The 26050-nt window shown below is 34.3% G+C and overlaps 1 protein-coding gene across 2 annotated transcripts in view; it reads left to right on the top strand.

Moving 5' to 3' along the window:
* The window catches only part of LOC125102961 (triadin-like), a 225679-nt gene extending 199911 nt beyond the window's left edge, over nucleotides 1-25768 (top strand). For both annotated transcript variants that reach the window (XM_047734647.1, XM_047734649.1), the window contains 2 exons: nucleotides 20444-20497; nucleotides 25512-25768. In XM_047734647.1, coding sequence (XP_047590603.1) covers nucleotides 20444-20497; nucleotides 25512-25753 — 296 coding nt within the window. In that variant the 3' untranslated portion in view covers nucleotides 25754-25768. The remainder of the gene's footprint in view (nucleotides 1-20443; nucleotides 20498-25511) is intronic.
* The last annotated feature ends 282 nt before the right edge of the window (nucleotides 25769-26050 follow it).

The raw sequence follows: 26050 nt of genomic DNA, 5'->3' as shown, positions 1-26050 counted from the left end.
ACTTTTTAGTTCAATGTTGTCCCACTGAATTTATTAGTTCTAACAGTTTTAGGGGGGGAATCTTTAGGGTTTTCTATATGCAAAATCAAGTTGTTCACAAATGGGGACAAATTTGTTTCTTCTTTTTTTCAATTTGTATGCCTCTTACTTCTTTTTGTTGCCTAAGTGCTCTAGCTAGGACTTCCAATACTACACTGAATAAAAGAAGCAAGAGTGGGCATCCTTGTCTTCTTCCTGATCTTAGAAGAATAGCTTTCAGTTTTTCACCACTGTGTACTATATTAGTTGTGAACTTGACATATATGGCATATATTATTTTGAAATATGAAATATGTTACTTCTATACTCACTTTGTTGAGATTATGTTTAATCATAAATGGATGTTGAACTTTATCAAATGCTTTTTCTGAATCGATTGAGATGATCATATGATTTTTAAAAAATATTTATTTATTTGAGAGAGAGAGCACAGGGGGAGGAGCAGAGGGAGAGAGAGAATCTCAAGCAGACTCCCCACTGAGAACAGAGCCTGAAGCAGGGTTTGATGTTATGAACCTGAGATCAAGACCTAAGCCAAAACCAAGAGTCTGAAGCTCAACCAACTGAACCACCAGTTTCCCTGAAATGTTTTTTTTTTTTTTTAAGATTTTTATTTATTTATTTGACAGAGAGAAATCACAAATAGGCAGAGAGGCAGGTAGAGAGAGAAGGAAGCAGGCTCCCTCCTGAGCAGAAAGCCCGATGCGGGGCTCGAACCCAGGACCTGGGATCATGACCTGAGCCGAAGGCAGGGGCTTAACCCACTGAGCCACCCAGGCGCCCCTCCCTGAAATGGTTTTTATCCTTCTTTTTAATGTGGTGTATCATGTCAGTTGATTTGCAAATGTTGAACAATCCTTGCATCTCTGAAATAAATCCCACTTGTTCGTGATTTTTTATTCTTTTAATGTATTGTTGAATTAAGTTTGCAAATATTTTGTTGAGGATTTTTACATTTATATTCACCAGACATAGTGACCTGTAATTTTTTTTTTTCCTGTGGTGTCTCTGGTTTTGGTATCAGGGCAGTGCTCCTCATAGAAGGAGTTTGGAAGCGTTCTCTCTTCTTCAGTTTTTTGGAAGAGTTTGAGAAAAATAAGTTTTAAATATTCTTTGAGTGGTTTGCTAGATTTCACCAGTGAAGCTGTCTGGTACTAGGCTCTTGTTTGTTGAGAGTGTTTTGATCATTGATTCAATCTCCTTATGATTTTCTGTTCCTTCATGATTCAATCTTTGATGATCGTATGTTCCCAGGAATTTACTCAATTATTCTGGTTGTCCAACTTGATGGTGTGTAATTGTTCACGGTACTTCCTTATTATACTTTGCACTGCTGTGGTATCAGTTGTAACTTGTCCTCTTCTATTTCTGATTCTATTCATTTGAGTCCTCCCTTCTCTTCTGACTGAGACTAGCTAAATGCTTGTCAATTTTGTTTGTCTTTTTAAGAGCCTGCTTTGTTTCATTAATCTTTTATATTGTCTTTTTGTCACTATTTCATTTACTTTGGCTCTGATTTTTGTTATGTTAGTAACTTCGGGTTTTGTTTGTTCTTTTTTTCTAATTCCTTTATGTGAAGAATTAGATTATTTGAGATGTTTTTATTTGGCTTTTGAGGTATATTGTTATAAACTTGCCTTTAATATCTACTTTTGTTTCATCCCGTATTTTTTGGTATTTTTATTTCTATATATATTTGTCTTAAGGTATATTTAATTTCTCTGACTTTTTTCTGTTGACCCATTGGTTGTTCTGTAGCATACTGTTTAATCTTTACATATTTGTGCTTTTCCAAGTTTTATTCTTGTAAATGATTTCCAGTTTTACACTGTTATGTTTGGAGAAGATGAGTGATAGGATTTCAATCTTCTTGAATTTATAGAGATTTGTTTTGTGGCCTAACATGTGATCTATCTTAGAGAATATTCCATGTGCCCTTGGGAAGAATGTGTACTCTGCTACTTTGGGGTAGAATATTCTCTGTATATCTTATAAATCCATCTGGTCTGATGTGTCATTTATGACTGATAGTTCCTTATTAATTTTCTATCTGGATATAAGTGGGGGCATTAAAGTCTCCTACTATTACTGTATTGCTGTCAGTTTTTCCCTTTAGGTCTTTAATAATTCTTACTTCATATATTTAAGTGCTTCTACCGTTGGTGCATAATATTTACAAATTTTATATCTTCTTCCTGGATTGATTCCTGTATCATCATATAATATCCTTCTTTGTCTTTTATTACAGTCTTTGTTTTAAAGTCCGTTTTGTCTCATATAAGTACAGATACTCTGTTTGTTTTGGTTTCCATTTGCATGGTTTATTTTTCCATCCATTCACTTTTATTCTGTGCATGTCTCTAGGTATGAAGTAATTCTCTCGCAGGCAATACATAAATGAGTCTTTTTTGTTTTTTATACATTCAGTTATTTTATGCCTTTTGGTTGGAGAATTAAGTCTATTTACATTTAAAGTAATTATTGATAGGCTTGTACTTATTCCTATTTCATTAATTGTTTTTTGGTTGTTTTGTAATTTCTCTCTGTTCCTTTCTTCTCTTGTGGTTTTATGACTTTCTTAATGTTCATTGTGTTCAGATTCTTTTCTCATTATCTTTTGTGTATAAACATGGGTTTTCACTTTGAGGCTCACACATAACAACATTTTATATATATATATAATGTTGTTATGTCATATATCTATGATACTATGTGGTATATATGTTATATATGTTATATATGTTATGTGATATATGTTATATATATGTTACATATATAAAACAATTTATTTTAAAGCAATATAGCAGTTTAAAATTGAACACATTCAAAAATTTAACATTTTTAATTACCCATTTTTGGGTGATTAAACCATGTTTTGTTTTTGTCACATTTTAAAATTTTTTAATTTTTATTTATTTTATTTATTTATTTTCTTTTTATTTTGTGTATCTCCTAACTGATTGCTATAATTATAGTGATTTTTGTTATGTTTGTCTTTTAATCCTTCATGCCAGCTGTGTAAGTGATTAAGCCACTACCTTTACTATACATTTACCTTTACTGGTGAGGTTTATATTTTGTATGTTTTCTTGTTATTAATTAGTATCCTTTTTTTGAACTTAAATAAGTCCCTTGAACATTTTTTGTAAGGCTGGTTTAGTGAGGGTGAACTCTTCAGGGAAAAGCTCTGGATTTGAGAGATCTTTCCCGATTGTGGTTCCCTACTCCAGGGTTGGGGTTTTTGGTAAGACTGCATCTCTGCATCTCCTACCTGTCTCAGTGTGGCCCTTTTATCCTTTGTTGAGGAGGTGATGTCCCCCTAGTTTTCTGGTTGTTTTCAGAAGAAATCGTTTCATATGTAGATTTGTACTGTAGATTTGTTGCGTCTGTGGGAGAGGGTGAGTTCAGGATCTTCGCAGACCACCATCTTGGACTGCCCCTGTGAGCTCACTCTTTATTGGTGAATTTAAAACATAGTACTAGGACTTTAAAGCACAGGAAGAGAATAAACAAGTGGCTCAAATGGTCAGTTATTGAAATTAATCTAGAACTCTAAAATAAAGGAATCTCAGGTGGCAGAGGATGGTTGGCAATGTGTTTATTCAAGGTATTTATGTTTGAATGGAATGCCTCTTTGAAGAGGATACCTAAATTATTTCACTTGATCTGTGTCATAACCTTATCAGATAAACAGCCAGGCCTGAACTAAATGACAAGTATTCTGATTCCTGGTCCAACATCTTTCCAAGTCTTATCACCTCTGTTCAAAAATAATGTCATTTTTTCTTACAGTTTTGAACTATGAAATTTAATATAAAATTTGAAACTTTATATTACATATTATTATATATTTTATTTTAGGTGCATATATAATGAAAAGAAAATGCAATTTCTAAAAAGTTTCTAATGAATCATTTTGTTAGCTTCTATAAACATAGGCAAATCTTTTAACACAAATGATTCTGGCTTAAAAACAATAAAACATTAAAAGTCACAATAATATTAACAGCTAATTTGTATAGAGCAAATTCATAGAAAATCCCATATTGTTTGACTTAAACAAGAAGGAAATGCATTATTTCACATAAGAAGTCCAAAATAGTAGTTTTCCAAGGCTTTCCTTTAGTTACTTATCTCATTAGGCATAAAAGTAGGACTAATAAAATCACATTAATTATAAATAAAAACAATGATATTGATATAAGAGAAACATATTTACCCCAAAGAACTTTAAATATTTAAAATATCAACCTCTATTAAAATATTCAAATAATGGGGGCGCCTGGGTGGCTCAGTGGGTTAAGCTTCTGCCTTTGACTAGGGTTATGATCTCACATCCTGGGATCGAGCCCTGCATCAGGCTCTTTGCTCGGCAGAGAGACCTGCTTCCCCCTCTCTCTTTGCCTATCTCTCTGCCTAATTGTGATCTCTCTCTGTCTGTGTCAAATAAATAAATAAAGTCTCTTTAAAAAAATAAAATAAAATATTCAAATAATGGCAGCATATATCTTAGCCAAAAATAGAAGAAGTCTCCTTAGTTCTACTCTTTTTTTAGTTAACTAAAAATTTATAATTCATTTGATTTTATTGAATTTGATTGCTTCTGTATAAATTTGATCTTGAATTATTCCTAGAATTTAAAAAAAATTATTTAAAGTCTATAATGCATTTTAGTAATTTTAGAATTGGATCATTTAAAGGATGTTTTTAAATCTAGATTTTGTTGTATGTTAGAATATTGTCAGAATAGTTAAACAAATTAATTTGGTGTAAGAAAATCATTCATGTGATTTACATTCAGTGTTATAAACCACTTTCTCAGCCAAAAGAAACTTGCTAGGTTCAAACACAGAAATAATCTTTCAGAGTCTCTCTTGAAATCTAACACTGAGGAAATATCTGAAAACAGAGCATGGGTTTCTCTTGTGTATTGATAAGAACAATGGTAACTTTGAATTCAATAAATGGCAAATAATAAAGAAATGCATGAAGAACATAGCATGTTATGAACACAATTGGGACCTACAATTGGGATGATTTTAAAAGTAAGATCTTAAATAAGCAGTTTAGATATGAAACAGATCTGAAGGTAGTAATACATAGATCTGATATTTGTAGAATTTAAACTGTGCTATGCCCAATCTTATTCAAGCAGTTATTGGCATTCTTTCCTAAAAATTAAATTATATATTGTTTTGAGATGGTAGTTAGCCCCTATATCTGCAATTGCTCCTAAAGTTAAAAATCTGTATATTCCCTTATATAATAAAAATATCTGCGTATTCCCAAAATATAATATGAAAAAGACACAATCCCCAAAATACAGGCATTTGTTTCATTGACTTGAAAATTTTATACTAAAAATTTTAGTATTAGAATTATTTAGTTAATTTGATACTCTGTAATTATCTTTGGCATGCAAACATAAAATTTAAATATTCTACATATGAATATGTAATGTAACTGACAGCAATTTGAAAAAAACCAAAATGGTTCATAGAAAGGTATTTGATACTAATGATTGAAAACAGTAAATATGTCTCAATTTTGGATCAAAGAAATTAGAGCCTGGGGTCAAAATCTGTTAATACTACTACAAATATTACTACTACTACTATTATTAATACTACATGTTCTACTGCCCTGGGTGAACACATTTTTGTTGTTCTGCTTCAACACACTAAAAAATAGATAGTAGTATATCATTGTTAATCCTAGGGTAAATTTTTTTCAGGGACTCTTGGGAAGAACAAACCAACTCTTATTTACTGAGAAGAATCTCATATATACTCATATAAATAATAATTACTACTTTTCAGTTTCTTTTTCCAGTTTATCTCATTAAAAATTGAGCTTTTTTTTAAAAAAAAGAAATTTGGAATTGTAAGGTTAATATTTAATGAGTTTGGAAAATATTTAAAAAATTAAATTGTCTAGTATATAATTTAAATATAGGAAACTGAAAATGAAAGATCTATTTTTATAATCCAAATAAGGAATTTCTAAACTTTCTAAATTTATAGATCATAGTATATTTTCAAATTTACTGATATATATGAAATATAACATGCATCATTCTTAGAGAGAAGTGTATAATAAGAAGTGTATAGTGGTCTTTCATTGCAGAAATAAATTTTCAATTAATGGTATATAACTTTTTATAAATAGCTAATTAAAATAAATCACAAAAATTACATATTTAATTAATAAGATATGTTAATATTGAAACTGATTTATTATAAGATGTAAAAAAATAGACTTTCATGTTTCTATCATTTTGAGTGGACAAGAAGTGATTTATAGATGTATCAATTTCTAGATTTGGGGCAACAATTAAGATAGCAATCATTATTTTAGTCCATATTTAGACCTTATTCTTTTCCTTGATGAATTTACATTACATGTTCCATAAAGATCAAACTTCTGTATAAATAGTACACAATTTATATTTGTGTATCTTTTTTTTTTAAAGATTTTATTTATTTATTTTGACAGAGAGAGATCACAAGTAGACGGAGAGGCAGGCAGAGAGAGAGAGAGAGAGGGAAGCAGGCTCCCTGCTGAGCAGAGAGCCCGATGCGGGCCTCGATCCCAGGACCCTGAGATCATGACCTGAGCCGAAGGCAGCGGCTTAACCCACTGAGCCACCCAGGCACCCTATATTTGTGTATCTTAATGAATATCAGAGATATATTTTTAAATAGTGATTTATATGAGAAACCAAATAGAGACGTTAAGTATTCACAGCAAGCAGGTTAATCTTCAAAAATGGCTTATTCACTCAAAGAAAATATATTTAATATCATGAAAGGGCACTTATGACAAATAACCATCTTATATATGGACTTAAGAAACTCCTGGGCATTGTATTCAAAGTTCTGAAAAATTATATTTTCTGCTATACAAACATTTTTTAAAAGTTCAATATTATGAATGAATCTTTCACTGGGAAGATAAAAACATTGGTTTGGGGGTGTTGCTGAGCTGCATTTTCTGCAGACTCAGAGAGAGAGAAAGAGAATGATAATATTTCTCCTTTATCTTAAATCAAGTGAGAGAGCTTCAGAAAACTTGGTATGTGTACCCTAAAATGGGGACTGGGGGGAGGCAGATTCATGCATTAGTACCTGTCTGACACCTGGAAAAGTCTAAGGTGAGAAATTGTCTTTGAGTGATCCCTAGCAGGGGTTCTTTAGCACCTAGCTAAAAGAGGACTCCCATCACAATGAAACAGCAATCAGGTTGCTCCAGGGGAGGGATTTCAAAGAACCCAAAATAGTGCCATGGGACAGGTAGAGTCTATCAGTTTGGGGCATCTGACAAGGACAAGTTGCTCCCAACTCAAGTTACACTTGAGCCAGTCAGGTAAGATTGTGTCCTTTATCCCTATTTCCTCCTCTGTGCTCCTACCCTGGAAGGGAGGAAGGCACAGTGAAGGGCAGAATGAGGAAAAGGGACAGGAATCCCACATCACCCTTCCCACTTTCAGGCTTCCAAGCTCAGGGCAAGCTTAAGCTGAGCTATGGTACAATTTTTTTTAATCATGTTTTTAGGGGTGCCTGGGTGGCTCAGTGGGTTAAACCTTCTGCCTTCAGCTCAAGTCATGATCTCAGGGTCCTGGGATGGAGCCCACATTGACCTCTCTGCTCAGCAGGGAGCCTGCTTCTCCCTCTCTGCTTGCCTCTCTGCCTACTTGTGATCCCTGTCTGTCAAATAGATAAATACAAAAAAAGAAAATCTTTAAATTATTTTTTAAGATTTTATTTATTTATTTGAGAGAGAGAGAGAGCGAGCATGAGAAGGGGGAGGGTCAGGAGAAACAGACTCCCTGCTGAGCAGGGACCCCCCCCCCCCATGCAACTTGATCCCCAGACTCCAGGATCATGACCTGAGCTGAAGGCAGTCACTTACCAACTGAGCCACCCAGGGGCCCCTATGGTACAATTTTTAACTGGGATCAAAGTTGGGAGCTTTGATATTATACCAAATTTGGATGTTTTAAATGCCTAGAAAAAGAGGCCATTGTTTTATTACCTGAACATGACCAAGAAAGCTGTATGGCCTTTTCCTGATTGTATCCAAGAGATGGTGAAAAGTAAGTCTAGAGAATGAATTTGCAGTAGTAGTTATTGAAAGAACAAAGTTTCTTTCTGCTTACACTCATAGGAGTACAACATGTTTTAGTAACTCCTGACACAAAACAGAGTTGGCCCTTATTTGTGTTCATCTACTTTTCTCTTTACCTTCACATCCAACCACCCTTTCCCATCCAACCTCAAATTCTATCATTTCCTGGAAACTTCTTGTTTCCCAAAGTGCATGTCTTCTCTTCCTTCTCTGAGCCTGCATAGCACTTCACCAACACTTTCCTTGAGACATCTATCCCTTCTATGCTTGCTTTGGTCACATATGTTTCTATCTCTCTCCCTAATCTACACATGCCATGAGGATAGAGTTTCTGTATGCATCATTATTTTTCCTTCATGCCACTCCCTCTATGTGGATATACACAATACATTCTCTCTCTCTATCTCTGAATGATAAACTAAAACTATAAAACTATCAAATAAAAATGTGTGCTACTTTAAAGGATAAAAGAATATGGGGAGAAGCATGGTAAAATATGAAATTTTTGGTAAAATGAATCTTAAAGAAGGTAAAAGTAAGACTGTCTCCTTGGAAATTAATTCAAAATTCTTTTAAAACTTGAAAATTATAGCAATATAAGAAATATTTGTAATAAGAAATTTTTCACATAGATCTTACCAACAGAAATCAGGCAGGAAGTGACAACATCATATCATATCAGGGTTCAAAATATTAGTCTTAGAGACACATGGTCTAGGTTCAAATCCAATCCCAACCAACTTGTAATTGTGTGACATTGGCAAACAATTCAATGGCTGTTTTCTTCGGTTTCCTCATCCTTAAAAATATTAATGGGGTGATCCACATGGGGCATAGGAAGATCTTGAGCCCACTTCCACCACACACATGCTGAATCTACAGTTACATATGGAACAATTCTCTCTGAAAAATACCTGAAAACTAGCCTAACAGTCCCTTCACAACAGACTATAAAAAGGACACATTGATATGGGTAGAAGAGGCAGAGATGTGTTCTCACCAAAAACCCCATCACAATCGGAGAAGTCTCACAAATCTGGAGCTTCTCCCTGGAAAGTGAGGGGTTTGTGCTCCCATAAGGCACCTCAACCCTTGGTATCTGCATCAGAGAAAGAATCAATAGGACTTGGATCCAGAGACCAAAAGGCTGTTGAGAACTGAGATCATACTTTTTTAATTAATTATTTTTATTAACATATAATGTATTATTTGCCTCAGGGGTACAGGTCTCTGAATCGTCAGGCTTACACACTTCAAAGTACTCACCATATCACATACCCTCCCCAATGTCCACAACCCAACCACCCTCTCCATACCCTCCACGGCAACCCTCAGTTTGTTTTGTGAGATTAAGAGTTTCTTTTGGTTGTTCTCCCTCCCGATCCCATCTTGTTTTATTTTTTCCTTCCCCACCCCCCAACCCCCCCCCACCGCCTCTCAAATTCCTCATGTCAGGGAGATCATATAACAAAAGTCTTTCTCTGACTTATTTCATTCAGCATAATACCCTCTAGTCCCATCCACATTGTTGCAAATGGCAAGATTTCATTTCTTTTGATGGCTGCCTAGTATTTCATTTTATATATATATATATATATATATATATATATATATATATATATAAAATCATCATGGGCATATATATATATCAAATATATATATATATCAAATCATATTTGATATATATATATATCAAATCATCATGGGCATATATATATATATATATATATATATATATATATATACCACATCTTCTTTATCCATTCATCTGTTGATGGACATCTAGGTTCTTTTAATAGTTTGGCTATTGTGGACATTGCTGCTGGGTGCACATGCCCCTTCGGATCACTACTTTTGTATCTTTAGGATAAATACCCAGTAGTGCAATTGCTGGGTCGTAGGGTAGCTCTATTTTCAACTTTTTGAGGAACCTCCATGCTGTTTTCCAGAGTGGCTGCACCAGCTTGCATTTCCACCAACAGTGTAGGAGGGTTCCCCTTTCTCTGCATCCTCACGAACAAGAATTGAGATCATACTCTTAAAGACTTTGAGTGCAGACACATTTCATGTAAAAGCAGCACTTTGAAAAATGTTTTGACTATATATGAAGAGGATTCACGTTGGGAAGGAAACAAACATTCATATCCGGGAAACCCAGAGAGTTCTAAGTAAGATGAACCTAAAGAGATCCACACCAAGAATCATTATAACAAAAATGTCAAAAGTTAAAGAGAGAATCTTAAAAGCAGCAAGACAAAAAACAACTTGTTATGTACAAGGGAATTCCCATAAGACTCTATCGGCAAATTTTTCAACAGAAAGTTTGCAGACCAGAAAAATGACACGATATATGCCAAGAAAATATATGCTGAAAGGGAAAAAAATAAAATCTAACAAGAAATACTCTACTGAGCAAGGTTATCACTCAGAACTAAAGAAAAGATAAAGGGTTTTCCAGATCAGCAAATGCAAAAGGAATTCAATGTCACTAATCTGGCCTTACAGGAAATGTTCAGAGACTTCTTTAAGCTGGAAAGAACGGGCACTAATCAATAACAAGAAAACATATGAAAGTATAAATCTTACTGGTAAAAGTAACTATATAGTAAAGGTAGTAGATTAATTACTTGCAAAGATAGCAGGAAGACAAAAATAGTACAAATAATTATAGAATATCTAGTTTAAAAAACACTAATTAAAAATAAGTATGATGTGGAAACAGAAGCATAAAATGTGCAGCGGGAGGAGTGAAAAGTTAGCGTTTTGGGGGAGTTCAGACTTAAAAACAGACAAATGAAACATCAGCAATCATCAGGGAAATGCGAATCAAAACAACAATGAGATTTCAACTCACACTTGTTGGAACAGCTATTATCAAAAGGACAAGAATTAACAAGTCTTGACTAGGATGTAGACAAAAGGGAACACTTCTGGACTATTTTTAAGAAAAGAAAGTGCATGCAAAACCCTATGATTAATAGACTTTTTGCTGAGATATAAATGACATAAAACATTATATATAACATATAGTTTAAGGTGCACATGATGATTTGATATTTGTATACAGCATAAGATGAACATGACAGTAAGTCTCGTTACCAGCCATCACCATACAAAATTACCAAAAAAAAGTTTCTTTCTTGTGATGAGAACTTTTAGGATTCACTCTCTTCACAACCCTCAAGTATGTAATGCAATATTTTTGATGATAGTCACCATGCTGTACATTACATCCCCATAAATTATTTTGTAGTTCGAAGCTTGTACCCCTTGACCCCCTTCACCTGTAGCTTCCAATCCCTAATCCCCCTCCCATCCAGCAACCACCTTTCCATTCTCAGTACCTATGAATTTTGTTTTATTTTTTCATTTTGGGTTTTTTTTTTTTTTGAGTCCACATATAAATGAAATCATGTAGTGTTTGTCTTTTTCTGCCTGACTTATTTAACTTAGCATAATTTCCTTAAGGTCCATCCAGGGAGACACCAATAAAAGCAAGAACACCAGACCTGCCTGCTCGCTCACTCTCTCGTTCTCTTTCTCTCCCCTGCAACCTCATTGTGTGGCCTCTAATATGCCATGTAATTTCCAAAACTTCTACGTAACAAAATGTTGTTCATTTTTTTTCAAAGTTCCCTGATGGTTGTTTCTAAGAGTGTCTTGCCATCATCATACGAACCACAAGGGCCAGTCTAGTCACAACATCGGTTATTGATAGGCTGAGACTGACACCAAAAAAGTAGGCTTTCTTTTGTCTGCATCCCAATTCATTTTCACAAATGTTGCCAGGGACTATCTAGGTAACAAAAGAAATTCCCTCTCTTTTGTTAATTCCAAAGTCTATTTCCTCCTTTTTAAAATATCCTCTTTCTTTGACCTTGTTGAAACCAACATTATTTGGCTTCTTCTTATACCTTATTACCAATATCTTTCTCAATGGAAAAACAACTTGAGGAGTGCCTGGGTGGCTCAGTCAGTTAAGCATCTGCCGTTGGCTTAGATCATGATCCCAGGGTTCTGGGAGCAGCCCTCTGTTGAGTTCCCTGCTCAACAGGTTATCTGCTTCTCCCTCTGCCCTCTGCCTCTCTCTGCTTGTGCTCTCTCTCTTTAAAATAAATAAATAAAATCTTTTAAAAAACAAAAAAGAAAGAAAGAGAGAGCACATCTATTTACTGAGATTTCAAGGTGAATTATTTTGACCATAATTTACACTGAAACATTTTTAAAATTTTTATGTTCACTTCTCACGTATACCAACCAGATTCTTCTGCCCCAGCCAGATTGAACAATTATCCCACTTTGCACCTTTATTTTCCTCACCCCTTTTGTGGCTCTATACTCTATTTCTCCTTCAAGAGTTATCTATGTCCTGCCTCCTAAAAAACTGTCAATACTGAAACTCAGATTACTATACCCTTTGTTTAGCATTTTTCAGGTAGTGCCCCTAAGGAGTGGAACTAGTTCTAATATTTAAATGTCATAGTGCCTTGTTCACAGTAAGCACACATGCAATAAACATTGAAGAAAGAATGAGTGATAGACTTCAGTAATTATTTGGAGAAATATTTTCTCATTTAATATCAAATTGGGTGTTGTTCATTCCCTACACTCTGTTCAACCTGAGAACAAAATTTAGCAGAACGTGTTTGCTTAAAAATACACTTCTGAATTCTCCCTCAGATTGTTTTATTTAGGACACTCTGTTAAGGATTCCTTCTTTTTGGAAATCATTCTAACTTATCTGTGTAATAAATCTGCATTTTATGAATCTTGCTATTTTTATAAGAAACTTAGATTTTCTTTGAAGCTGATTATAACATCTTCAGATTTTGACATCTGTAGTACTGTAGAGAAAAAAAAAGACTCAATGAGTCTGGGCAATGTTATGAAGATAATTGCTACCCATTTGGTTTACAATTTTCAGGTATATAACAATGATTTTTCAAACACCTTGTCTCCTAATCATTATTCATTTATTCATGCAAAAACATTTACTGAATGCCTTCTCAGTGCCAAGAACTCTGTTAGAGACTGACGATACAAATAAGAATAAAACAGTCTTTGCTCTCAGTTTTTTCCTTCACAATCCCTACTATTTTTTTTTGTACGGTTACATTTACAGTTACAATTTTGTTTGTTTACATAACATTTCCAAATTGGGTAATTAGATAAAAAGAGTGTGCATTTCTTATTTTCTAGAAAAGTGAAAAACAGTATAATAATATTCATAGACACTGTTTAGCAATGTTAGAACAATAGCTACTGGTATTGTTTAAGGGCTGAACTGAGATCATTCTGTTCTATGATATCATTTAATGAGGAAACCATTCCCCTTCTATGTGTAAGTTGTGAGTGAGAGGACCTACCAATTGTACCTCACTTAACTTTTAAGACTGAAATTTTAACTGGGAAGTGTGGCTAAAGAGTCAGAAATTCTGTTTTCATTGTGTGTGTCTGTGTGTGTAATAAAGTAGCTTATAGTCTCTCTCTCTTTTTTTAAAGATTTTATTTATTTATCTGACAGAGAGAGAGATCACAAGTAGGCAGAGAAGCAGACAGAAAGAGGGGGAAGCAGGCTCCCCCGCCGAACAGAGAGCCCAATTTGGGGCTGGATTCCAAGACCCTGATATCATGACATGAGCCGAAGGCAGGGGCTTAACCCACTGAGCCACCCAGGCACCCGAGCTTATAGTCTCAATAAATTCCTTATTCTCAAAAAAAAAAAAAAAAAAAAAAAAAAAATCCTGACTTTAAATTTTGTTTGGTTTTGTTTTGTTTTGCATAAAGAAGCAAAAGCAATCCTTGCTAAAGGAATAAGTCGTTTATAATGGGAAAGCAAAAATTTTCTAAACTCTATAACATTTATTTCAATGAAAACATCAAATAGCTACTTGAGTCTTTTTTTTTTTAAGATTTCTATTTATTTGACAGAGAGAAAGAAAGCACAAGTGGGGGGGAAAAAGAGAAGGAGGTTCCCCAATGAGCAGGGAACCTATTGTGGAACTTGATCCCAGGACCCTGAGATCATTACCTGAGCCAAAGGCTTCACCAACTGAGCCACCCAGGAACCCTAGCTACTAGAGTTTTAAATGTACTAGGAAGTGTATGCTTCTCCTAAGAGAACAGGTCCAGGTTGATGATCAGAATGCTTGTTTTTAAAATATTAACAAAGGAATAATTATTTTATGGTAAGGGAGGACTACCAATGTAAGCCTCAGTAATAAAAAGAAATAAATAATAAAAATACTTGCTATCAAAACATAATAGAGGTAACATTTTCAAATACTCTTATTAGTGTATTTGTGCTCATAGTAGTGTATTAGTGTTCATAGTCACTAATTTTAGAAAGGTGCTGTAGAAGGTAGAAAGGGACCTGGAGTGATCAGCTGGGGTTCTTTCTGCTTTAGGCAGATCTATCTAGGACTCCTTTAAGACAGGTGTCTTAGAGACATCTCCAAGAATGCAACCTCATATCTTCCCATGATAATATTGCATGTCATTGTTTTACTAGCTGTATGGCAGGAATCTTTTTCTTAACCTAATGGAGTCAGCCCTCTCCTTAATATGCCTATGTATATTCATATATATATATATATATATATATATATATATATATATATACACACACACACACACACACACACACATATATAGACACATTTATTTTAGGATAGAAGGACAAATGATCTGTGTTTCATTTATAACATTTGTTTATTTTCTTAAAAAGTTTCCTTCTTTTAGTCATTTAAATAAATTAATACCTAGGTCTTCAGCTCTAAATTTGAAATTCCCTTCTTACCCCGTTCAATCCAGACAACCAAGTGATGCCATGAGTGGGGAATGTACATTATTCTAACAGTGAATATTCTGACTGGATTTAAAGATTTTTTTCCCTATGCTTTATTCTCTCCAAATAATAAAAGGAAAAGCTGATTCTATGTGTAGAAACTATAAATAGATGTTGACTTACATTTAATGAAAACATCAAAGTTCTGCTTTTTTTTCAAATTAAGAAATGCTTAGAATGGTTTTGATCAAAATGATAGTATGTTTTCTTAAAAAGATTAAGAAAAAATCAAGGGACTATTTTAGCAGACATTGAATAATCATTTTCTTTCTGAATTAAACTCTGTAATGCTAAGATATTAAGTTAAAAACTACTTTGATTCTAAAACAAAATACATTGCTTGATGAAACAAAAATTTCCTGGGGGAATAAGAGAAGCTAAATTATGCTACCTATTGTAAATGATGCTGCCACTTTATTTAGATTTTTAACCTCTAGCAATAACAGATTATTTTGATAAATTATTCATGTTTCTGCATTGTGCACCTTTTGCAATTTGCATATCTGGCAGCAAATAGGCCCTCCTTTCAGGGTTCAGTCCCCTTGGTCAGACTGGATGGCCAAAGGCTGCTTCATGATTAATTTCATCTCAATAGAGTAATTGTCATACACAGATGAAGCAATGCCTCTGAAATGCTTTCCTGGAGCTATGAAGTACAAGAGGCTTAGCTTAAGACCTTTTAAGCATATAGTAATTTTTGGCTTAAATGTTAACCTTTCTCTATTTCAGGAGTATCTACATCTAAAAATAGTAAATTAGATTTTATAAAAATAGAAAACAATGATTTAAGGCTTAATTTAGCAGTTCATTAGACTGCCGGATGATCTGACTTTAGAGTTTAGTATCTTAGTAAAAAAAAAAAAAGAATGTGAATATTTTAATGGATCAAGGTTTCAACCTGAAGGTTCAAAGTTTAGCTGCTGAACCTGTAAATATTTACTTCTTCCCTGATTTGTGGAAAAGGTATTCAACTTTTCTATGTTCAGTTTTCTCACCTAAGAACTATCTAAATGATTCCCACTACTAGAATTAACAAGAGATGGCTTTGGAGACTTGTTTCTTTTTCTTTTTTTACAAAACTAATGAAAGAAAATTGATTTGTAATTCGGTCCTAAAGAAATGTTGGTTCGTATCATGATTTTAGACAGAATTCTTAAATTTCCAAATCCATGCAAATTGTTGTAAATTTGTTTAAAATAGTGAAATTCTAAAAAATTCCAAATTTTAGCCAAGGTCACACTATAATGTAGTAAAAATAAAGTTCTGAAATTTAATATTAAAGCACTTTCTACATATCATTTGATAAATGATCAAAGAGAAAAAGAGTTTGACTTAGTTTTTATCATCTTAAAAATGAAACAAAGCCCTAAATTTAATGACTCATTTCAAAATGGTCAATTAGATTTTTTTACACTCTTATAATTGGATTTTTTATGCAATCAATTGCTTACATGTTTTTCAGTTTTCCCAGTATTTTGCTAGGTGCTCGAGCTATGAAATTGAATAAATAACTCAAACAGTAATCACAGGGAATTTACAGATTAGTAGGAAGCTATAGTTTTGTGAGTAAATAATTTAAATATAATCACTGAAATAGAAATCTATATTGCTGAGTCCAGTGGGCTGGTTATGGAGAAGTGACCAGGATGAAGACTAAGTCATCAGAAACCATTAACTACTTGACCACCTGCTGCCACTCATTCTCCTGCCTTTGTCAGATTACTCACCTCTCTTTCTTTCAGCTTTCTTTTCTATTTTGCTGTTTTGTGAAGGGATTTAAATGTTATTTAGGGATTATTGATTGCTACTTTTGAAAGAGAAAATGATCACTTCCGATTTTATTTTTTTTTAAGATTTTTAAAAATTTATTTTTGGGAGAGAGAGGCAGAGAGAGAGACAGAGACAGAGAGAACACAGGCGCTCAAGATGAAGGGGAGGGGGACTCAGACAGGAGGGAGCAAAGAGAGAGGGACCAGTGGAGAGAGGGACAAGTGGCTTCCCGGAGCACTGTGGAGTTGGATCCCACAACCACAAGATCACCACTGGAACTGAAATCAAGAGTGGAACACTTAACCTACTGAGCCACCCAGTCGCCCCCTAATTTGCTTTAAAGAATAAAAACAATAGGGGTGCCTGGGTGGCTCAGTAGGATAAGCATCTGCTTTCAGCTCAGGTCTTGATCCCAGGGTCCTGGGACAGAGTGCCCCATTGGGCTCCCTGCTTAGCAGAGAGCCTGCTTCTCCCTCCCCTCAGTCATTCTCTCTGTCTCCCTCACTCTCAAATAAATAAGTAACATCTCTTTTAAAAAAAGAATAGAAACATTATAAAAGTAATTATTTATTTTGAGGGGGAACTGGAGGATTGCTTAGAAAATATTTAAAATGTAAGTATGATCACCACAATACTATTTTTCATCTACTGTCTGTTAGTCAAAGACCAGCACTTAACTCAGTGTAGCAGTCCACTTGCTGTTACAGTTATGCCAAGGGACATGTGGCTGGCTCAGTTGGTAGAACATGCGACTCAATCTCAGGGTCATGAGTTTGAGATCTATACATTGGGTATAGAGATTACTTAAAAATAAAATCTTAACAAAATAAGGTTATGTGAAACTTATACTAGTTGCATTTGAAACAATGGATTTACACTTCACATTAAAAGAAGTCAGGATAAACAGAGTCCTATAGATGAAAAGTTTATATTAAGTGAATATTTAAAGATTTCTTGACAAGACATTTGCAGACTCATAATATTTTTTCAGTTTTGTAACTCAGACTCTTCCATTTGGCTACTCTGATTCTTGACAATTTATATAAATACATGTTTTAGGAACCTAAGGATACTAACTTCTCTGATAATTTTCTACTAACATATTCCCAAGTAAATTATGCTGACATATTAATGTAAGCCCATCATGTCTCTAATTTTGCAGTCCAAAATAATATTTATTAATTTCAGAATTATCTTAATCTTTAGTTGAATATTCTTATCATCCTGCATTTTTATTAAAATCATTGTATTTTATGTCAAAAATACAACTGTAAAAATTATCAAATAAAATCTTGGGAACAATGAAATTATGGAGGACAAATAATATTTTACTGCTACAGAGTTGAGAATTAGCTCCATTAAAGTCATTCCTTTGTCGGTGGACATTGTCTATAGAATGACCCCTTTATATAACATATTTTACCTGGGAACAGTATCTAGAATGTATCACTGTGCATTAGTGGATGGGTGGATTTGGGAGAGGGGGAGGGATGGAGAGCTATGGCATAGCAGAAAAAAGAGTCCAGAGCCTATAAGCCCTTAATACATGCCCACTCAACGTGCACACAGCCAGACAGATACTGGGTAGGGTTAGTGAAGGTATAACTCTTGAGAGATAAGACTGTCACCTGTCAGGATAGTCAAATGGAAAATGCTGAATAGTTAGGGGCATGATCTGACCCCTGATCATTGAGCAAGGAGGCAGCTGACAGAGTAACTGAATGATCAATGGGAGAAGTAATAAGGTCCTAAGAAAAGTTCCCCTAATTCACAGTTGGGTACACCGGGTGGTGAGGTAGAATCTTCATTGTGGAGGGATCATTTTAGGAGCCATGATCTAAGAGAACATAAAGAAGAAAGAGAAGATAGGAAAATCAATTGTTAAAATTCTAAGGTACTATTTAAAAAAAAAAATCTTCTTTTTAAAAATCAGGAACTATTTTACAACTCTCTTATATGTTGAGGAAACACCAGAGCAATGTAGGATACCTCTGGTGATCTTTTGGACCTATCGTTTCATCCTTTCATTTAATTTTTCCTTTACCGATGTTTATTAAGTGAATACTAGATGGTAGTCATATAATATAGGCCTAGAGAAATACTGAGAAATACATTAGTTAAAAATTCAATATATAAATTTTGACTAATTATTGAGTCTGTTTATTCTGGATGTGACAAAGATAACACTAGCATGAACCTGGCATGGATTTTTCGTCCAGAAAAAAAAATAATAATAATAAAGAGATCATAGGTAAAATAAAATCAACTTAATTTTGACAAAAAAATATTTTCTCTGAATAATAAATAGGGTAATAATAAAAATCACACATAAATCAAATAATATTTCTTTTATAAAACAAAATGAAAAATTGGCATTATCATAATCTTCGTTATGATATAAATGAATGATTATCTCACCAATAAAAGGTAAGGCATGAATTAGAAACAAAACCTAAAAAACATGGAAACTTTGATTCTTTGCAAGTTATTCTGATGCAATCTTATTTTATAACTCTAAAAATGTAATATTAAATAAGGTGTAATCAACATTTGATAATAATTTTTTAAGAATTTTATTTATTTATTTAACAGAGAGAGTGAGAGAGCACAAGTAGGGGGAGCATCAGAGGCAGAAGGAGAAGCAGGAACTCCAATGTAGGGCTCTATCCTAGAACCCTGGGATCATGACCTGGGCCAAAAGCAGACCCTTAATGGACTGAGCCACAAAGGCGCCCAACATTTGATGATAATTAAACAAAAGACTGAGAATCTGTGTATCTCAGCTACTACATTTACACATAGCTTAGTGTAGACACAAAATAGGTACAACCAATAGGTGATTAATGAAGGAATAAAGGTCAAGATCTATAAAAAATGACCAAATCTTCCTTCCCATATTAAGTGATAATTTAATCATCGAAAGCTTACTGAAGATAGTCATGAACTGTTATTTAGTGAAATGGGAAATAAGCATTGCTTTTTGAAATCTTTATTTCCCCTCTATTTTTCATGCTAATTAATTAAATATACATTTAAATATTTATCATCTGTGTTTTTGTAGCCTGTTTCTTTAAAGAGAAAATTCTGAAAAAATAAAAACAAAAACCCTAAGACAACAAGGAAGAAAGACTCAAAATGAAGTTTTCTCATTCTCTCACAACACACACTGCTTCCCAGGACCACGCTAACGGGGATGGGCAGCACAGCAGGACAAGGGATAGCATCTTGAGTCACAGACTGGAGCTGGATATTGGTTGCTCTAAGCTTTAACCTCGTGTTAGTCACTCAATGAGCTTCTATGAGCCACTTTATTTATGTCTAATGTTCCATCCATTGCAAAAATCTGATAATACAGAAATGATTCACAAAGAAATCTGAGATTTTCAAACTCAGGTACCCAACAAATGCAAAGTGCTCCATGGTCAGTTAACAGTAAGGCAAGCAGTTTTGAGAATTTTTTTTTTTTTTTGTCTCAAATAAACCTAATGTCTTAGTGATCCCCTTAACAATTGTGCACATTTCTTAACAAAAATTCTGAGTGCCAAGGAAGATGTTTTTTATGTTTGTTTTTGATTTTCTAATCTCTCCCTTTGGGGGGGGATTAAATATATTTCTGATCTGGCACTTCATGGTAATTTTTTTATCTTTTTTCTTTGTAAGATCCAGGGAAAGCTCCTGAAACCAAACAAGGGACTATAATAGTTGCAGCACAAGGTAAACAATTAAACATTCTGTTTCATTTTTTAAAGAAAAGTGCATAGCACTTTATTGACAAAAGCAAAAGCTGTTTATTGCAGAATAGCACCATCTGCTGGGTTATTATAGAAAATATTGTTGTATTACAATACATGTTTCGAGTATTTATTTTTTAGTAGTTGGAGGAAACATGAAGGACCCAGGAATTAGTATTTTGACTCCAAGTTTCAGTCATTGAATCTTAACTTACATTTCTAAAAACAAAAAACAACCCAAAAACCAAACCAAAACAGAAAGATAGATTGATAGATGACAGATAGAAAGATTGATACAGATATATAAATATAAAATTTTCCCAATATTTTCAGTTATAACTTGTAATTTGTGTCGTATTAGAAAAGTCAGTCAGAACGGTAATAAATTCATATTATTTCATCTATATTAAGACTGCAGAAACTGGGGTGCCTGGGTGGCTCAGTGGATTAAGCCTCTGCCTTTGGCTCAGGTCATGGTCTCAGGGTCCCGGGATTGAGCCCCATATCAAACTCCCTGCTCAGCAAGGAGCCTGCTTTCTCCTGCCACTCTGCCTGCCTCTCTGCCTACTTGTGATCTCTCTTTGTCAAATAAATAAATAAAATCTTAAACAAAAAAAAAAAGACTCCAGAAATTGGGTTCCAGATATAACTACAAACAAATCACCCTAGTTTGTATAAGCCATCTGAGAAAATCAGTTTCAACAATTATTAATATCTTTGGGCCATCAAAAGTGGTGTCCTTTAAGAAAGCTTTAGAAAAATATATAATCAATATTTATCTTTAAATATATATAATCAATCAAAATATATAATCAATTATTTATCTTCATTTATTTTTTAAAATTTATTTTAGAGAAAGAGAGCAGGGAGGAGGGGTAAAGGGAGAGAGAGAGAGAGAGAAACTCAAGCAGACTCCCTGCCAAGCATGGAGCCCGACTCAAGGCGCGATCCCAGGACCCTGAGATCATGACCTGAGCTGAAACCAAGAGTTGGATGCTTAACTGACTGGGCTACCCAGGCACCCCAAAATATTGATTCTTTAAATCATCAGTTTGGGAAAAGTACTTCTTTAAAATAATTGTCCTATGAAGTTATTTTTTATTTTTACTTTTTAATTTTTTTAAAGATTTTATTTATTTTGATAGAGAGCACAAACAGGGAGAGCAGCATCTGAAATCACATCCTTTGAGAAAGCTATGCTAACTCCTGTGTGTCTCCAAGTGAACAGAATGGAATATGATTCATCTGACCTTTATTTTTAAATCATGAAAAGTAACTTGATGAAAGCATAAGGGAAGGACAGAAGTGTTCTGACTTTTGTCATCTATGAAAACTTTACAAAAGATCACACTTGAGCAATAAAAGGTAAAATATTTAATAGAGGAAATATTTTTTCAGGTTTTTAGGTTTTTATTTTATTTTATTTTTTTTAAAGATTTTATTCATTCATTTGACAGGCAGAGATCACAAGTAGGCAGAGAGGCAGGCAGAGAGAGAGGGGGAAGCAGGCTCCTCGCTGAGCAGAGAGCCCGATGTGGGGCTGGATCCCAGGACCCTGAGATCATCACCCGAGCCAAAGGTAGAGGCTTAACCCACTGAGCCACCCAGGCGCCCTTAGGTTTTTATTTTAATTCCAGTTAGCTAACATACGGTGTTAGTGTTATATTAGTTTCAAATGAACAATATAGTGATTCAACACTTCCATACAATATTCAGTGCTCATCCAATGGGTGCACTCCTAATCCCCGTCACCTACTTAACCCACTGCCCCCAACTCCTCCCCTAATAGAATCTTGCTTTCTTTCCCATGCTATATTATACAATATCTAGCAATAAAGGACATACATTTAGATGGTGTTATATTTGTTACTGGGCAGAAAACCCTTTTTTTTAAAAAATATTTTATTTATTTATTTGACAGATAGAGATCACAAGTAGGCAGAGAGGCAGGCAGAGAGAGAGAGGAGGAAGCAGGCTCCCTGCTGAGCAGAGAGCCGGATTTGGGGCTCGATCCCAGGACCCTGGGACCATGACCGGAGCCGAAGGCAGAGGCTTTAATCCACTGAACCACTCAGGCGCCCCCAGAAAACCCTTGTAGCAGACTCCTCAGCATATAACATAGAACATGTTTGCATTTAACCTGGACTCAACCATGTGCAGAATCATCATATTAAATATTGGTAAAATGGGTTGACTGCCTTCCATTTGACCCAAATGATGCCATTTATAAGCAATGCATATACTAGGATAATTAGGAGATGTGATTCCAATTTTTACTTTTCATTTAATCATCAGGTTGTTCAAGGAAACAGATTCTTCTTTAGAAGGGTATAACCAATATTATGGGATGTAGAAAGGCAGAACACTTTTGGGGTGAAAATGCATGAAAATCATGAAAATCATGATTTGAATCATGAAAATGCAGCTTAGAGTCATTTCCTCAAGCAAATGGCTACAAGTTCAAAGAATCACTGTGGTTAATGTATACATGTTCTCATAAAAAAGACACACTTGTCCTTAGACACTTCTGCTTTGATTGAGGCTTCTGAGAGCTTTAGTGGCTGTGGAACTACGACTTGACAGAGGAGTTTAATGTTACTTCAGTGTCATATCAGAGGAATTCAAGGGGAGGAAATTGCATAGGTATCCGGAAACTTGCTTCAAATTTGAGCTTGGAGCCATGGGCTCTTCATTTTTACATTCCAACTAGGCTGGACAAGGTGGGCTCAGAAAATACTCTTTTGGAATCAAAGATTTATTATTGTGGGGCACCTGGGTGGCTCAGTGGGTTAAAGCCTCTGCCTTTGGCTCAGGTCATGATCCCAGGGTCCTGGGATCGAGCCTCGCATCGGACTCTCTGCTCAGCAGGGAGTTGCTTCCTCCTCTCTCTCTGCCTGCTTCTCTGCCTACTTGTGATCTCTGTTTGTCAAATTAATAAATAAAATCTTAAAAAAAAAGATTTATTATCGAGTCATTAATACCCGAGAGTTAAACAGAGTACACAAGGCAAGATTTAGGGGCTGTTCACTAAAATGGCAATGACACATCAAAGCAGGGATACCCGGCAGGGATAAATGTCACTTGGGCTGTGCAAATCCATTGATCTTTCTTAGGTTTTATAATAGCACAGCCACATAATTAAATAATGCAAAGAAATAATTAATATTTGCCTGTACTTCATTAGGATACAGAGCTTGACATCATCAGCAGTATTGCCATAACAAAGGTTGATATTTTGGGGTGTAAAATAACAAAATTGATAATGATACTTGCAGTGTGATGAAAGACCAGAATGTATCTGTTCATTTATTTATTTATTTATTTTACTTTTATGACAGAGGAAATATCTAAAATCTAGTTTTATATAAGGTGTGTGTAAATGTGTACATATTTAACTCTATTATGAAAATTTAGCACACTTTCTTTGGGAGTACATTTAAAAATTTTAACAAAGTTTAGAGATAAAGAGGAGTATGAAATAAATGACTCTAAGCTACAGATTACAATTTAGAGACATAAGAAATTTAAATAATAACATAAATAGAATATCATGTAGTACTGAATTGAATTGTAGAGATAATAAATGTCATACTAGTTAAGACAAAGTGATTTTTAGTAAGAGTTGGGGGTTGAGGGATTCCTCATGGATGAAGGATGAATTCATTGGGCTTGGAGCATTATTAAAAAATAAACTGGCAGAGAAAAATAGCATTACTAGTGTAGATGGCTTAAAAAAATTAAGTTGCTGATAATTAGTAAAGAATATTATCACTATCAAGATATGAGACAAGTATGATGGTGCCGATGACTTGGGAAAAATGCAACATGGACATTTTGAAGAAATAGTATTTGATAGAATATACAGAATAAAACAAAGGAAGAATTAAAAATGGTACTGATCTTTTGGGCCTGGGTGAATAAGATGATTATAATTGTCAAAAATAAGTCCCATGGAAAGGAACTAGCTTAAGGGAGGAGGTGAGAATTCATTGTTGGGCAGGTTTATGTTGAGCAGATGGAGGGTCATCTAGGCAGTGAATTTTCTGTAGCCAGTAAGAACTTAGGTGGATCTAGGTGAACCCCCAGTGAAAAGATGCACACAAAAATGCCTTTGTAATTGTAGAACAGATTGAACACCAGAAGTAGTCCTAGATGTTGGGTCTAGGAGGTTCAACAAATTATAATTCACTCAGGCAGGGTTACCTGAATCTTTGATTCCATTTATGTGGCCTAGGGCTTCTTGGAGTGGGTTTGGCTCTTGAAGGAACATTATACAGAACCAAGGGTCATCTTGCTAGGAGCAATCCCAAAATGACTAAGTACCTTCCCCAGTCATTTCTGGTAACACACATTAGTTACCAATTGTATCCGGATTAAGATTCATGATCCAGGATTAGATGAGTTCTACCACAGAGAAAGTCAGAATTCAAAAGTGATTGAAGTGTGCTGTGCCTTTTCTCTGTGTAAAGATGGTGTACATTTACTAAAAGTAGGGTGGACTTGTCATTGCCCCTTGCTGAAATGGGACATTTTAAATACTACTAACATTAACTCATATAATAAACTGGTATATAATTTCTTAGTAGCTAGACACAGATAATTTATGAAATATCACCTCCATTTTTGGCATAGATCTAGTATATTCTTCTAGAAGTGGTTGTGGTTTTCTCAGATGTAACAGTTTCAAACCTAAAATAAACTTATACTAAACACACACTGTACTTATCTATTTGACTTCTTGTCTATGGAACAATATATTTTTAATTCTTTTTTTTTGGCTTTATGCTTATATCTGAGTTCTTTTAAAAACCTTTGCATAAAATAATATTTTCAGGTTATTCTCCTATTGCAGAAGTTGGATAGATTAATTGGATTAATTTGTGCATAGATAACCACTCAGTTTATGAATACATAGAATACAGTCTCATATTCCCAGGAGTATTCTGAAGAATGATCACTTAGTATGTTTTAACACTATTTTATTTATTTTATTTCAGCAGCATCTAAAAAAGATGAAAAGAAGGAAGGTATGTTTAATGCAAAAATCCCACTATGCCTTTTGTGTAAACAATTTACCAAAATCCAGAATTGGGTTTTGCTTGCCTTCTCACCTATGTTTCCTTTGGATAACTGGATGTGTGTTATGCAGACGTTTCTCATGAATGTATTTTTCTGCCTTACTTCATATAAAAGGGTACGCTGCATTTTAAAAAACAATTTTAAATCTCATCTTTCTTAAGATATAGGTGATAAAACATAACCTCACAAAATCTCAGAACTTCCATTCCATTAGAAGTTTTATCAAATTTTAAAAGTGTGAAAAATACAGACTATTTTACTCTATTAACTACTTATGTCTCTGACACTGACCAGCAACTGATGCTACTTTGTTCTATTAAGTTGCAAATAGCAAATAAACCATAGTCCATCCCCTGCACACCACCACCTTTTCTCAGAATGTCTTAAGATAGAGTAAAGATAAGATAGAGTAAAGATAAGATAGAGTCTTAAGATAGAGTAAAATCTTGGTATCAAA

The sequence above is a fragment of the Lutra lutra genome, chromosome 6 (genome assembly GCF_902655055.1).
Source record: "Lutra lutra chromosome 6, mLutLut1.2, whole genome shotgun sequence".
NCBI lineage: Eukaryota > Metazoa > Chordata > Mammalia > Carnivora > Mustelidae > Lutra > Lutra lutra.
Note: the sequence above shows the minus strand (reverse complement) of the source record. Positions and strands in the feature narration are given on the sequence as shown.